Source organism: Rhamphochromis sp. 'chilingali' (assembly GCF_963969265.1).
Source record: "Rhamphochromis sp. 'chilingali' genome assembly, chromosome: 18".
In the NCBI taxonomy this organism is placed as follows: domain Eukaryota; kingdom Metazoa; phylum Chordata; class Actinopteri; order Cichliformes; family Cichlidae; genus Rhamphochromis; species Rhamphochromis sp. 'chilingali'.
The window spans coordinates 19332249-19348081 of record NC_137945.1 but is presented as its reverse complement, the minus strand read 5'-3'; the positions used below and the strand labels follow the sequence as shown (position 1 = coordinate 19348081).

General features: G+C 41.2%; 1 protein-coding gene across 2 annotated transcripts in view; it reads right to left on the bottom strand.

Annotated features, from left to right (window-relative positions):
* Positions 1 to 3494: 3494 nt before the first annotated feature.
* sema5a (sema domain, seven thrombospondin repeats (type 1 and type 1-like), transmembrane domain (TM) and short cytoplasmic domain, (semaphorin) 5A) overlaps positions 3495 to 15833 on the bottom strand; it is a 155930-nt gene continuing 143591 nt past the window's right edge. The window contains exons 18-22 of one of the 2 annotated variants that reach the window (XM_080864490.1): positions 14386 to 14556; positions 14045 to 14200; positions 10983 to 11027; positions 10103 to 10314; positions 3495 to 4932 (exon numbers count right to left, since the gene is read on the bottom strand). In XM_080864490.1, the coding sequence (XP_080720616.1) occupies positions 4813 to 4932; positions 10103 to 10314; positions 10983 to 11027; positions 14045 to 14200; positions 14386 to 14556 (704 nt within the window). In that variant the 3' untranslated portion in view covers positions 3495 to 4812. The remainder of the gene's footprint in view (positions 4933 to 10102; positions 10315 to 10982; positions 11028 to 14044; positions 14201 to 14385; positions 14557 to 15833) is intronic. The other variant, XM_080864489.1, reaches the window with a different exon arrangement.

Here is a 15833-nt window from a genome sequence, read left to right as displayed (position 1 = left end):
GATGAAGATTTTCATCCATTCATTTTCTGCCACTGATTTGGGTTGTAGTTGCAGGGGGAGCGGTCCTCACTCCCCGGCCACACTGAGGCGCTCCCAAACCAGCCGAAAGAGCTGCAATCTCCCCAATGTATCCTGTTTCTGTTCTGGGACCTCCTCCAGGCGTGAGTGAGCACTCCATCTTTTTCCTTTAACAGTTTATAAGCAGATTTTAATGCACAGCTTCAGTTTGCTATTTCAGCTACCTTTCCAGCATGTTAGCCACAATTTATTCATCAATACTTTCAGATAATCAATCTAAGTGGTGGTGGTTATCAATTAAACCAAAAAGGAGAGTCTTATTTTTATATATATGTCTGGCTATTTATTTGCTATTATTTGCTTATTAAAGGATTTATTTGGTGTGTTTAGCATACAATTTCATATATTTATTTATATTAGCTCACTGTATCAGTACCTCTGCCAGCTAAACAGTCCCAGAGCATGATTCCACCACCACCATGCTTGCCACTTCTGCAGTGTTCATAGGGTTGAAAGGCTCACCTTTACTCCTCCAAACATACCCCCTGTCATTGTTGCCAAATCACTCAATCTGTCTAGTCTAACCATAAAACCTTTTTCCAGAAGGTTTCATCTTCCTGGGTTGTTCCTTATCAATTTCTAACCAATCCGGGTGACAGTTTGGGTCTTTTTCCAGACCTTGGCAAATTGTCCTTACATTGAGAAAACTCATACGTATGTACAATTGTTTGAACTGACCATGGCAGTTTACAGCCTTTCAAGTTAAAAGACATTGTGTAAACACGAATTATTATGTAGATGTATACTGTGCAATCATTCTACCCTGGAAAAAAACAGTTCAAAGACATCATCAGATGCCCATAATTAGCATGACATTCATGGTCACGATGAGTGTAACTGTATTTGTAACAGAATTTGAACACCGGGCCAACGTTGTTATTTTTTTATGTTCACTAAAATTTTAAAACTTGTAGATTAACATGGAAAAATAACTTTTCATGTATGTTTCTTTGTTTATTTTTTGTGAATCTTTTACTCAAAAATGTCAACCTGTGTCTGTTCTTTGAATTATTTTTGGTTCAGTGATGGTGCGTATAGACACAAATGGCCTCTTGAAGAAGTAAAAACAAAAAAATCTTCTGCATGTTGGATGAAGAAATGAGGCAAGACAATGTGTCATTTGCAGTTTATGCATTAAAGTTGTCTCAAACATATGCTTGAGACATACTTGTAGGCAGTCAAATTAAGATTAACATTTGAAATACCAGAAATTTCCATTGTTCTTGACTAAGTCGCTGCTTGGCTATTTCTAGTGAGGAAGATTGTTGGTCTGCATCTTTGGCCCGTATAGCAACAATCTGTTGGCACTGCTTCTCTATCGCTATCAGGAAACTAACATTTCTGCTTCACCCTGTGCAGATCCACAAAATTCTCAAACTAGCTTTTTTCAGATTTGAGCTCAAATGTGCACCAATCCCTTGGCTACTGCAGAATTACCTCCTGAGTGGTTTAACCTGTGCCCAGGGCCCTATTTCAGGAAGCCGGTTTAGTGCAAACTCTGAGTAAGTATACCCCGAGTTAACGAAAACTCTGGGTTTTCGGTTTCACAAAGGGAGTTTAGATTAATCCTGAGTGAGTTACTATGACGACACACTCCGTGAAGCTAACCTGCCCCCTAGCAGGTTTACTTCAACTAACCCTGACCTTCTCCGCCTCTTTGTCGGAAACCTGACTGTAGGAAGTGTCAGACATGGCGTGTCCCTTCCTTGAAGGGCCAGTAGATGTTGAAGCCCAAATTCTCCGCAGAGCTCTCCGCCGGGAGAGAGTGATTAGAGCGCGTTCGGACATTTTATCATTTCCTGATGATTTCCTGTGTGAACGTTACCGTTTTTCAGCACAATCTATAATTTATTTGAATAACATCCTCAGGCCTAATATTGCTCATGTGACACATCGCGGACATTCTCTCAGTTCTGTACATATTATTTGTATTGCACTTCGGTTTTTTGCAAACGGGAGCTTTCTGTATAATATTGGTGACGCTGAGCACGTTTCCAAGGCTACCGTCTGTCGGGCAGTCAGGAATGTTACAGTTGCACTGAAACGTCTCCTGTACTCGTCTGTGGTGTTCCCCGGTCACAGACCCACAAGATTTATCAAAGAGGGATGCCACAAAATTGCAGGTATCAGGATGAACGAAACTTAATTCATGATGTGGTGATACTTGGACTACTACTTAAATTTTACATTTATTCTCACGGTTCCCAGGCGTGATTGGCTGTATAGATGCACTCACATTCCAATCATTGCTCCTTCAGTAAATGAAGGAGACCATGTGAACAGGAAGTCTTTCCACAGCATTAATGTACAGGTACATAGTTCCCTGTAGCATTTCAAACTAACAAATTATTTCATTATAGTAATGGATGCTAATTTGTGTTCTCTGCACTGTGAAGATCATATATGATGCTGCCAACATTATCACAAATGTGGAAGCCAACTGCTCAGCCTCTGTGAGTGGTGGTGGTGGAGGACCCCCACCTGTTTTTCGGGCCTCCGCTTTTTTTTCTGTTGGCTATAACGGGTCACATTTGAGCATACAGAGTAAGCAAATATGTACTTGTAATGTGCTCAGATAATTTCAATAAGTGCTTACAGAAAGAAAATTAATGTAGCCTCTAACTGCAATTGATTTACATCGGACAAACAGACCGAGCACTATGGCTCATAATACAATTACACCTTACCTGTTTGGACTATATTTTTATATTTCATTTTTACTTGCTGCCAGGAACGTTTGGAGCCTGTTGGGTTGCACCTGTGCTCACATCACATCACAAAATAAAATGTATAAAATAAAAAATAAAATAAAATATAATAAAATAACGTGTTAAATGGGTGGAAATCCCTAGATCAATGTTTAAATTAACACTCACGCATTGACTCTGTCGGCTATGTTTTGCCATGCATGCTCCCTTTCTTTTGCAGCTGAGGCTGTGTTACTTTTTTTCCGCAAAATTTGCATGTTATCGGCATATGCTGCCATCAGAATTTCGGCCTCAAGCGCTGTAAAATACATTGACCGCGCCTTCTTTCCCTCCGTCTCCATGGTGACTCGCTTAATCTGTGCTCCACTAATCAGGGCTTTATGTATCCTCGTGCGTGCGCTTAACTTGGGGTTAAAGCAACTCCGCGTTGACTGAACTAATTGTTATCAGCCTTTCTGAAACCGAATATTCTGAGTTGGACAGTTCGGGGTTACTCAACCCTGAGTATCGTTTTTCACTCTGAGTTTTCTAAACCGGCTTCCTGAAATAGGGCCCTGGTTGGGAATAGCAGCTTTAAATAATCTGTTTTCTCCTCCTTATGTCATTCATTAGAGCCACACAGGTAATAAGCAGTCATGTGATGTATCGCTTTCACACTTTACAGATGAAACTGCAAGAAACTAAACGTGTATAATTCACACCTTGACAAGTTTGTGTACGAAGCAATTTTAATTTATGCACAGTAACACAAGCAAACATGTAAAAAGAGTTAGTCGCAACTAAACCATTGAATAACCTAATATTTGGTTATACACTCTGAACAGAAAGATCTCAACTTAATGATTGAATGTCATCTTACAGTATATGAGTAGCACTCCAGTTGGGTTTTCAGGAGAACAGTAGTTGCTACTTTGCACCATCTGTACAGCAAATGCCTGCTCTCACAAACACTTAGCTCAGAAGCCAAAGAATAATAATGAGCACTATCAAAATTCAAAAACATTTTTTTTACAAAAAATATATAAAAAGTACAATGACGAGGACGAAACTTGATGCAGGCTGAAATGAATACTCCCAATTACTTGCCAGAACGTACATAAACCTTTTTTTTTTTTAAAGGAAAATGTTCTTTTAACACTTGAGACACCGAATAAATGTATTTAGAAAACCCGCAGACAGGGGATTCAAATTGAACTTCCTGTACAAAACAAACAAAGAAAAACATGTAATCTTTAAAAGCAAAATGAAAAAGAGAAAATAATTTTACATTGAAAGTTTAAACACTTCTAGCTGCTAGAGGAACGAAAAGCAAACTAAAGAAAAACATGGACAAACTTGACCACAGACTTCAAATAACTACATCCTGATTCTGGGGCTGGGGGTAGATATTGATCTGCCTGGAGACTGCTGCTGCAGTAAATCCACCAGGCATCACCGCAGCCTTTGTTTTTTTTATGACATCCAAAACCAGCCCTGAATCTAAGCCCAGCAAAAAACCCCAAAAATCAAAATGCCCCCTACACCATAGAATGCGATCGATCATGCAAAATCAAACCGAAAGGCAGAGAAAACACATCAGATGAAGTCATGCAAAGCAATTTGTGGTTATTTCCAATCATTACAAATACAGGTCTGTTTTAGAGGCGTCACAGGAAAGTTAAAAGGGATACGGTTCCCAAAGTCTCGTTGACGTGAGTTCTTCTTTTTCCCTTCTTAGTTTTTTGTTGTTTTTTTGTTTCTTTTGTTTTTGTTTAATCCACATCAGGAAATCCAGTTGTCTATTTCTCAGTAAGAGTCAAGGCAAGATATACCCCCAAAACATTGAGCTTTCCAAGTGTACCTCAAGGCACCTGAGAGAAAGTGGGGATTTCCCTCTGTTGGCAACACTGTGTGTCTGTGTTTAATTACATACCAGCTGCCATAGAGTCTCAGATTGGGCTTGTCCCACGCGTGGTGTGACGAATCTCAATACAAAGCACAAAGAAAAGAAAAAAGTCAGATTTGATGATAAGGTAGGTGTCGAGGGTTAATAGTCATCGTAGGTGTTGAGGTCGGTGAAGTATGCATTGGTATAGGTCTTCCCGGCAAGCTGTGGGTTGAAATACTTATTTCTTTCCTCCAGAATCAGATTGTTTTTGTTGAAGGCCTGTGAACATAAGAAGAAAAAAGAGAAGAAGGAGAGAAGGAAGGAAGCTGAGTCAGTACGGACTTGTTTCCGACGCATGGATCGAGTGATTATTCAGCCCAGATGGCAAGGTAAAAGCAAATCCATCTAGCAACCCTCCCCGAAATAAAAAAAGGGAGCAACACAAATCAATGAGGGGCTGCTCAGTGAATGAAACATACTTTCCACAGTGCAAGGTCAAAGCATTTGCAAACAGGCTGGAAAAATGATAAGCCACCACAGGGCTAAATTATTTTGATGCGCATCCGTATGTCCACCTCTGTCATCTCTAATACACAGCATCAGCAGTTTTTATGGCCCTTGGATTGTTGGTCCTCAGGACAATCTAAGCCATAAAAATTGATCATGTGAGAGTCACTTTTCTGTTAAACAATAAGGATGAGCCATGGGGGCATCTTCTCTGTCCCCGCGTGACATGGTAAACATGGAGTGATGCCTCTGATGTGGTGCTCAATACAACATCAGCAATTTGGCAAATAGATGTGTTCATTTCCAGTCTGCTGTAGTGGAGTGTGTGCTGGGAGTCCCTTGGGGGCAACCGTAATTGAACACTTGATGATGCTGCGTTTGCAGCTGATGGATGCTTCCGACTGACACTGATAGGGAACAAGTGTGCCGGACAAAAAACTCATATATTTTGCTTCATTCCCATTATGTGATTTGCACACAAAGGGAATGCAATCAACTCTCCTGCCGCCCCGGAGACGGTTATGTGTCTCTGTAGGTGGCCCCATGGCTGCTTTCAAACAGATGTGCTACGATGCTTGTTAGCATCACCTACTTCATCTTGCCTTAAATGCTTTTAATTGGCTCAGGAGTGATTATATTTGTATGTATTTGTAAACAAACGTATCTTTAACTATAAAGTAGAATCAGTGAAAGAGAGGTAACAGAGGAGTTTAATAAAAGAACCCAACAAATCAAAACCATCAAGTAAGAAACAAAACAAGGAATACGGACACGGAAAGAAAAAAACATGCACATGGAGGCGCTTTTAAGAGAAACATAAAGATGGGATACACTGCCTTCTCACAAGCTGCGAAGGAGAAGGGAGGGTTTCGTGATGGAGGGATGAAAAGGGTCTGAGCAGAGAAAGAGAAACTAGAGTACTGTACTCCAACCTGCCACACACAGGAAGAGCCACAGGAAGTGGAGGGGCGGGGCACGGTGGGGAACAGGATGTAGCAGTAGTAGTAGCAGTAGCAGAAGTAGTAGTGGTTTGGGTCAAATTGCTGTTGGGGGGGAAGAGTCAAAAGGCGAGATGTTGTAGAGGTCAGTGGTTAGTAGAAAATCTCCAGTCCACGCATAGACACCCCCATATTAGAAGAGAGAGGCTGGTGCATGGCGGGGTCGTCCAAGGGCAAGAGTACCGACACATCTGGCTGCAAGGAGGAGAGGAACGGGCAAGAGTCATCTCAGAGAAACCCTAAGGCCATATTCTGTTTTACAGGAAGCCTGGAAATATGATACACTGTACATAAAAGTGCAGCTTAACGGTGAGCGTTGCGATCATAAACTATACAGCTGCAAATACTCCAGGACACCGGTATGAAGTGTGTCTGTGATACACTGTGCATAATAACAACAACGACAAATGCATCATCAACATCAGGATCTGAGCCAAATCTGCTAAAATACGACGTCAGGTGTTCACGAGTCCTTCCTGTACACACCTAAAAGAAGCATGTTATGGTTTTGCACACTTAATGGTTGAAAATTCACTGCAACATCTGAACTGTTTAGGCCCACAGAGAGAGGGCTGGAGGCAGAATGTGCTTCTGGAAAATCACACATTATTCAATTGTCAGGCACCTCCTTTTGTATTTTCGCATGGAGTGTCTATATTCATATCCTCCTCTATCTGCAACTGCTCTAACTGAATTATGCTCTGTGCTCCTGACTCTAATTGCATGACAGATGAAGCTCCTCACACCTTCATTTTGCAACGAAATAACATTCAGAGAAGTTTGCTTCGAGCCAGCGGATCTGTTCACATTCTGACAGTTATACAAAACATTTTCATAACTGTGAAGTGGTTTTGCAAACAGAGATCCAGGTATTCACTTAGTTCATAATATAGACAGTTTCTGATAGTGAATGTGCCCCCTGATGGTGTACAGCATCAAAAAACCTTTGCAAAGGAACGCAAAGCTGTTAAAAAAGTGCTTATTTATCTGGATTCCTGTAGTATCATACTGACTGTTCAACTCCTGAAGATAAAGATGTTCAAATAACTGTTCACTAAGTCCTCCCTCACAATAGTCACAACCTGATCACAGCTAACCAGCTAATCACAGGAGGTATGCCAATCATAGACTGTAATCAAAACACGGATGAAATATCAATTCCCTCTAATGGCCAGCAGGGGGTGACTTTTCTAGTTACATAAAAAAGTCAATAAAACACTATCACTTTATTTGTGACCTATGCAAACACTTGAATCTGTGAGTCTATGGCTTCAAATACTAATTTCAAGTCTTATTTAATACAGTATGGTGCTTATTTTTTAGAACAGGGATATTTTGTGATTAATAAATTGCTAGCTTATGAATGTTGTTTTTCTCAGTCAAACCCATCCCCTAGGCTTCAAAATATTTCACAAACCTGTGAGTGACCATGTTGATCTTATATCCAGTCTATAGTGGAATAACCTTTGGATATTTCAGCATTGGAAACCAGTGTGTAGAACTGATACTTTTCATTTATAATGTCTACACGGTGAGATCTTTATTATTTTATTAGAGGCATCTGGAGGTTTTCGTAATTTAGATTTAACATTTAGATTTAATGTTTAACATTTAGACTTAACGTTTAAAATTGTGTTTTAAATATGAAAAGTTGCAAATATTTTACTAAATGTTGTAAAAAATGACTTGAAAAAACATGTTTTTGGAAGGTTTAGAGCTAAATATGGAAAAATGTTGCCGTTAATTTCAGCATGTTTCACTTTACAAGCGACGCTCCATAGGTTTTTGAATAAAAAAAGCCATTGTTTAATATGAAATACCCTCTCTGATGTGTTTACGTATGTCTGAAATCAAGCTCTGAATGGTACACACAGGCGCTGTGTGCGTCAGTTTACAAACTCATAACCTCAGCCAGCAATACCTGAGACGTTATCACATGACCCAAACACAATGGTTCTATAATCATCCTCTATTGTGAAGTTAAAAGTGAATCCTGCAGTTTGAAAGAAAGTTTGAAAGAAGTTTTTAATGAGATGTCTATATGGGCATACAGAAGTCACCAATTTCCTATCCGGTCGTTAAGTGATGACGTGACGTATCCTACTTCTGGGCCTAAAGTAGACTGCGTTTAATATGGCTTTTGTGTTGTTAACATGTTTAATGTTTTGTATTTTCTTCTATTTAATCTCAAAAAGCTCTTAAAACAGTCAGTGATCACTGTTGACCTCCCTCGGCTTTTATTACCGCTAATCATTTATTTAAGCTCAGTTTTTAAAATCTTAGGATGTAACTACAGCCCAGCCCATGCAGCAGTATATGAATGACTAACCTCGTATTGTGGATGGATTATCTCAGTTGTTCTCCTGGCTGAAGTTTGGTCCTTTTACAGCATCCTGCCATGCGATTACATTTGTTCCTGACCACCGAGAACACTCACGTTAACTTTTATCGAGTGGAAAAAAAGTTAGCTTGTTTATATTATGCTAACATAGCTGTGTCGCTAGCAGTCACGTAGCACATCATTACATACCAGCTAGCCAAACTTCAGTAAGCCTACAAACGTCACTGCTGTTTAGTTTTCTGTCTTCATTTATGTTGGAAGTGATAACAGAGCTGTACGTTTTAATTTGTTTCCAAAACCCCGCAGTCAGGATATGCTATATTGTATTTAGATAGAAGCTAGCGAGCTAACTTCCTGCTAACTTCTAACTCCGTTAAATGTCATAAATTCCGTTTTCATGGATGCCTGGATGTTAAACTCAATTGTTACACCTGGTAGAGCAGAACGCTGATCATTTTATTAAAGATGAAAGACTTTAGAGAGTTTTTCAACTCTCAGTAATGCCATAGTGATCGTTTGATATATGGACCTGCAGCGGAGTTTAGGCCCAGACACGGCTAGTGATGTCAGACTTAACGACCGGATAATCATCCTCTATTGTGAAGTTAAAAGTGAATCCTGCAGTTTGAAATGAATGCAAGCTACGCTGAAAAACAGATTAATGCTAGAACTAAATTACACTTTATTATACTTCAGACGCCTGGAAATGTGAAGCTGCTTTCGCGTGCGGGCCTGACATCGAGGACCTTTTTGTTTCAAAAAACAGCTACTATTTTTTGTACAGGCTGAACTGCAGTACATTTGCTAGGAAATGCTAGGAATGCTAATGCTAAAACTGTGTGCATCACTGGTTGACATGTTTACTTGAAACATAAAGTAGTACTAAAAACATTCCTTGTTTGTGCCAAAACAACAACTTTTACATCTAGAATAGCTGCCTATCTCTAGTGAGCTCCACTAGACTATCTTTTAAACCTTTAATAAAGAGCACCGGGAACCTGGAAAAGCCCAGCTGGAGTATGGGGTATCTGTGGACAAATAGTAATCAGCTGCCCAGTCTGGCAGTAAAGGCCTGATCTAGATGTGGATAAGAGGCTGCTTGTGCGTTGAGACTAGCTGGATCTCCTTCACTGGCTCTCACACATCTGACTTTCTGCCTGCACTTTAGGATGTAATAATGACACAAAGAAGCAGGCAAATGTGCAGATGCAAAGCCTCTTCACCGACTTCCTACTCGCTCTAATAAGTAATTGCACTTTTGTATGTTATGAGAAAGCAGTGTATGACCACTGACACAGAACAGTCGCACACTGAGACACACAGCAGAGGCACAGGGAGTGAGGATGAACGCACAGCTGCCTATCTGTTACACAACTAGAGAGTGTCTGAGCACGACAGGAGGTGGCGTGACAGTGAGAGTCATGCAGTAAGAAGTGCATTTAATCACAGCTGACACCCGGGGAAGAGGCAAACCGTTGCTCACTGACTCAGAGTGGGGACGTCAGCTGATTAAGTCAAACAGTAAGGAAATGTTGCCTGTAAATAGCTCGACGTTTGTCAAGCGTGACCCGCGGCGAACCCGGGGCAAATAAAGTCTACAGACCTTGATGGCTTCCACGGTGTCGTACTTGTCCAGTTTGTTGATGTGGTTGGTGATGCTGGTGTTGAGCGGCGCGGCTGAAATGGGATGGATGACGGTGGCATCGTGCGACTGCTGCTGGTAGCGCTGGCAGTACGAGTAGACCAGCAGGGTGACCAGACAGCCAAGAATGGAGCTGCTGAGCCCCACGGCAATCATGTGGAAGAGGTTGAAGTCTGGAAGGAGAGCGAGAGGCTGCGGGTAATTCTCTGCTGATTCAGATGGCAGAAGCGCAATTGAAGCAGCAATTCATACGGTAACCACGGAGTGTCTTACAGTAAAAAAGACCCTTCTGTATCGCTGAAGAAAATAGATAATCTTTTGTTGCTGCTATTTTTTCCCCCCTTCTTTGTTTTGTGCAAGAAGAAAACAATCTGTCACGGAGATGACATGCTCTGTTTACACACTGTGTGCACGAGAAAAGAAGATTAAAGAAAAAATATAAACGCTTAATAGATGCTATTTGCTGTACCCTTTGCAACACTGTAACAGCTATTAGCAGCTGATAATAGCAAATGAGTCATCATTTAAGTACTCACTTAACCTTAGTCTTAACATAATAATACATTTAGAATTTGATGAGTGCTCAGAATATGATAGTTTGAAATTAGAGCTTTATTTATGGCAGAAAATAAGCATTAAAAAAAAAAAAGCTAGCATAAGATCAGCTCTGCCCACCTTCTTCTTTCCTGCTTCTTGGATGTATTTACTTGAGAGTTTCAGTGCGGCTAAGCAGGATTGCAAAGCTATCTTGTTGCCCATGATACTGTACGTGTTTTCTGCCAGGTGCTATATCCCCCCTCTCTGTATCTCACCCCCTCTGTCACACACACATATAAATTACCTCCACAGCGCCTCTCCTCCTGACTGGAGCGTGCGATCGAGACTTCTGGCAAAGGAAAAAGAAACAACAAGAAAAGGCAGAGGTATCAGGGATACAGCCAAACACATATACTCTCCCCTGTTAGCATGACAAAGTGAACCCTTGAAGGTGAATGTGGGGATGAACGGCACAGATTATCGTGAAAAACTCCACAAGCTAATCACAGCTGTGGCACCTGGAGTGGTTTATGAAAAGTATCAGCTCCCATTAAAGGAAATGAAGTACAAGACATTGCTAATGAACCCTAATGGACTACCTTTCCCATAAAATGGGATGGATGATAAGGTATAAAGGCAAATGGGCAATTCTACAAAGATCTGTGAAGGTACTCGTGAGTATTATACGCCTGCTAATTAATACAGAAAAGGTTACAAATCCATGTTTCAATCAAATGTTTATTCTGTCTGATAACTAATGATCCCTGAAGTTTCTAGACCCGGGGACTTTACTCGTGAATGGGTAGCTTTTGCAGACGCAGCCGTCCCAGTGTTCCCTGTAACACAATGTGAATAACATCAGCACAAGAATCCTCAGATAAAGGGAGAAGTTTCACTGATCTCCGTGTAGCAGAGATCGATACTTTTCTGTGTCTCACATTACTGGCTGTCGATAGGGAGATGCCTGTCTAAGCAGATGTCAATACTGATGGTGTGTGCGTGAGATAATGTGCATGTGGTTTTACAGTAAGTATGCTGAGGTTTTAAAAGGAAAGGATTTTCCTAACTTCTTAAAGCTCTGTAAAAACCTCCCTCTCATAATCATTTAACCCCTCGGTTCAGGAAACATCTTAAGATGTTTCCAACCACCATGAGTTGTTCTTAGGCGCATTAGCCATTTTTCTCTTCTGTCTTACTTCCATCCCATATCATGTTTGCTTTCTGCACCCATTGATCTTGTAAATTCTCTTTTGTGTCTTGCTTTTTTGCACATATTTGTGACATGACTTGCAATGCAACGTGTATGGCACTTTAATCAACTTCAGTTGTTTTCAAATGTGTTGCATATGCAAACTTGATTTGATTACTCTCAGCTTAATCCTATCTCTAAATCAAAGTAGGATTTTATCAACAATAAATAGACATTATTTTCATTTCATTTCATTTATTTATTTCACACTTGGAAATACAAGCTAAAATGGTTTTTAACCGGGATGAATGATCATCAACTAACCAGTTTGAGTTAGTGGGGTTACATTAAGCCCTGATTCAGAATACCCTCTGCTAATGTCGCAGCTTTGTCCTGTTCTTTGTTTTTTTATCAGTCGACAGGTAGCATTGAACTTGCCAACACAGAGCAGCCTGAAATCACACCTCTCTCTAGGACTGCCCAGCTTTAGGCTGCAATAAAAGAACAATGTGTTCCTTCATTTAGTGTCATCTAAATGGATCATCAGCTTGTGAGATTGCTGAATTTCCATTGAACATGCAGTTTTAATGACAATACACAATAAGTAGAAATCAAAGGCTATGTTAAGAACTCTTGAAAACATAAAAAGCTGATTGAAGAATAACCAGTTATTTTCCTGATTAGGACAATAATTTTTGGAAGATGAATCTCATTATTTTCAATATTTTAAACCTATAAAACGACCATCTAAATGAAAAGGTGCCACTGCTTTGGGTAGCTGTAGCTGTAAATTGATGGGACGGACTTCTAAGATTGCCCTTAGACAAAGAGGGCGGGATGTATTTGAGTGTATCCTTGAGACAAGTCCCAAAGCACAACAATACACCAAACAATTAATATGCTGCTGTGCTGCTGACAAGAATCTAATCAAGGTTTACTGAATGACAGCAACTTATAGTACAGTAAAATTAGTCTTTATTCTAACTACTGAGTCCTGTCCTATTTATGGGGGTCTATCTATGCATGATAAACATGAGTATTTTTGAATTGGGAGAGCAGAAACAGCTAAAAATCAAGACTGAACCTGAGAAAGGTAGTCAAATAAAATATAACTGCAGCTTATAAGCATGCCTACACACAAGCCTACCTAATATTAGATCTCGACTGATAATAATAAAGTGATACTGAAACTTCTGTCGTGCACGTATAGATTCTGTCGGTGAAGTTACGTATATTAAATAAACCTCAAAGGTGAAGACTCCTACAAACAGCTGTGAGCAAAACACAAAATGTCTTCTCCTATTTTTTTAACCTGTAGTACATTCAATGGCAAGAGAAGACATCTACTGTTATTTGATATGAGATTTGTTTAGGCAGCCTGAGACTGTGAGACGGAGCCTGACGGTGGGCGTCTCTGCAAGTTGGCAGCCCCGGTGAGCAGTTAGCTCCCTGTGTGCAATCAATAACGTCTATCTTATTTTCTTGTACCTAACATTCTGCTCAACTATTTTGAATTGACATTTAAGAAGTTGTTAATAAGTTGTTCACAAGTGGCAAAAACACTCCCACACGCTCTTGCCTTAACAGTATAACTATTCTCATTAGGAAAGAGCTTTCAACATTAAAGGTAATATCATTATTATGGAAACACCACATACAGAGAGGCAAGCAAAAATACCTCATTGACTGGATACAAACAGCATGCAGGAGCAATTTCTTCCATTTGAGAAATGCAAAACTGCTTGTGTAAGTGCTTTCTGCATGGCCTGACAAGACTCATAGGCTCATAATGAAACTAATACGGCAGCAGGATTGTTGGAATGGGTGGAGGGACTGCCCTTAAGTGTAGCACCCGAGTTCACGCCCCCACCTAATCACCTGCCGTACTCAAGAGTCCTTGAGCAAAATACTTATAACCCCAACCATCCACGAAAGCGCTGCCCTGTCGCTGAACCTGACCTCTGACACGAGACGGGTCCCTTAGAGGGATCAATAACGCATTTCATTATCATGGGATTCTTGCAAATGAACTCAATTGCTGCTGTGGGCATATGGTGGTGGGTAGTGAAGAGCGTGTGCGTGTGTGTGTGTTTAAACTTGTGTGTTAGGTCATGCATGATTGCCCAAGATTTTTCTACACAGGAAGGAAGGAAGGAAGTAAGTGTGTGTGTGATCACCTGGTATAAAATTGGAGTCAGGAGAGCACGGCCTGGTCTCGCTGCTGTTTCCTAAGCACTGGTTTCCAGTGGGGAAAAGGACATTACAGTGACGCACACGCAGCTGGGCGCCGCTGGAGTCACAGTGGGACCACTCTGACCAGCTGGACCAGCTCTCTGGAAACGGCAATGACAGCAAACCTCACACACAGCCTGCCCGATGGGTGTATGTGAGTGTGTGTGCTGCACTGGATGAGTATTTTAGTGGTGCATTGGGTGCCCTCTGAGGGGCTCAAAGAAACTAAAGAAAATAAACAATGAGCCTGTGTAGCTGCTTATCTTTAAGGTGTGTGTGTGAGTACCTGGACAAGGCTGCGTGTTGCACAGTGCCTCCTCAGTGTGAAGACCCAGGCAGATGTCCCCACCGTAGGCTGGCAGGGGGTTGCTGCAGGTTCGTGTTCTCATGTAGTGACCCCCTCCACACGTCACTGAGCACTTGGACCACGAAGACCAGCATGACCAGCTGCCGTCCACTAAACCGGGGATATCAGTGGCACATTTTTAATATAAATGTGAGGTGATATTATAAAGGCAGCAGGAAAGAGTCACTAAATTCTGCTGTTTCTGGTTTTCTAATAAAACGGTTGCTAAAAATGAGGGTTTTCATATCTCCGAGTCCTTTACAACAGACAGTTTCAATTGAAGTCACTCTAATCCATTTTGAAACACCAATGATTGATACACACGTACGAGGCACGGAGAACATGTGCTTGTGTCTTGAACTGAAAGAAGCTGGGCTTCACCCAGCTGTTACAGCAAAGGCCTGACCTCCCTAAACCGTTGGAATAACACTCTCTCCTGTGATTAATAAAGATAAATGAAGCATCACAGTCCGCTGCATGGCTTCTCTCTTCGTGTGATGCCAAGCCAAACAACAGACATTTAAAAGACATGAATATTCAGGCTATCAGAGAAGACGTGCTGCATAAATAGGTGGATGAATGGAGAGAACGAAGAGAGGGAGAAATAAAAGGAGAGGAATAAAGAGAGCAATAAAAATGGTGTAATCTTTACACATGAATCACAGCAGACGCAAATATCCTTTGCCAGTCATCTGGATAAAACCTCACTTCATTGTAGCAGAGAGAAATCCCCTTTTCGATTGCTTTTAAAGACTTGGAGATGGCTGGCAGCGCTGTGCAGGTAATTGAAGTTGCCGATGCTTTTTGTCATCTCGGTGTAATTTCTCTATCACAGAGTGACACATAAGTCGATCCCTGGCCCTCGATGACGGATCGTCTCATCTCGGGTGCAGACTCAAGAAAAACCTGGATTCATTTGTTTCCAAAGCAGATGGATTGTAGGCATTGCGCTTTACCCCCCGTCTCCTCTGCTCCTTCACAGCAAACTAACCAAAGGAGGATTAAAGTTGGTCTTCCAGCCTGGCTTGGATACCTCGAAATAATATCTCACTTTGAGAGGGGTGCTAATTGAGTGTGCATTAGTATTCATTGCTGCTCAAGTCGTTTCCTTTGGGGGACAGGAGCGCAGAGCTGTTCATCAACATGTTGTAGCTGTGGTATTATTCCAGTCAACGTCCCAGAAAAAAGTGTACTACGGTACATGTATTAACGCAGTGCAGGAAAATCAAAGCACATTCACCCAACGTTTCACTCAAGGGCCGAGCACCTGTGGCAACCTTCCTCCAGGAGAAACCAAATCAGATTCTCTGAGATCCATCCAAAGTCCTCATCTGAGCTCGCAGCTGATAACAGCTTACCCTATTAGCGAGAATGGTCAAGCTGTTGAG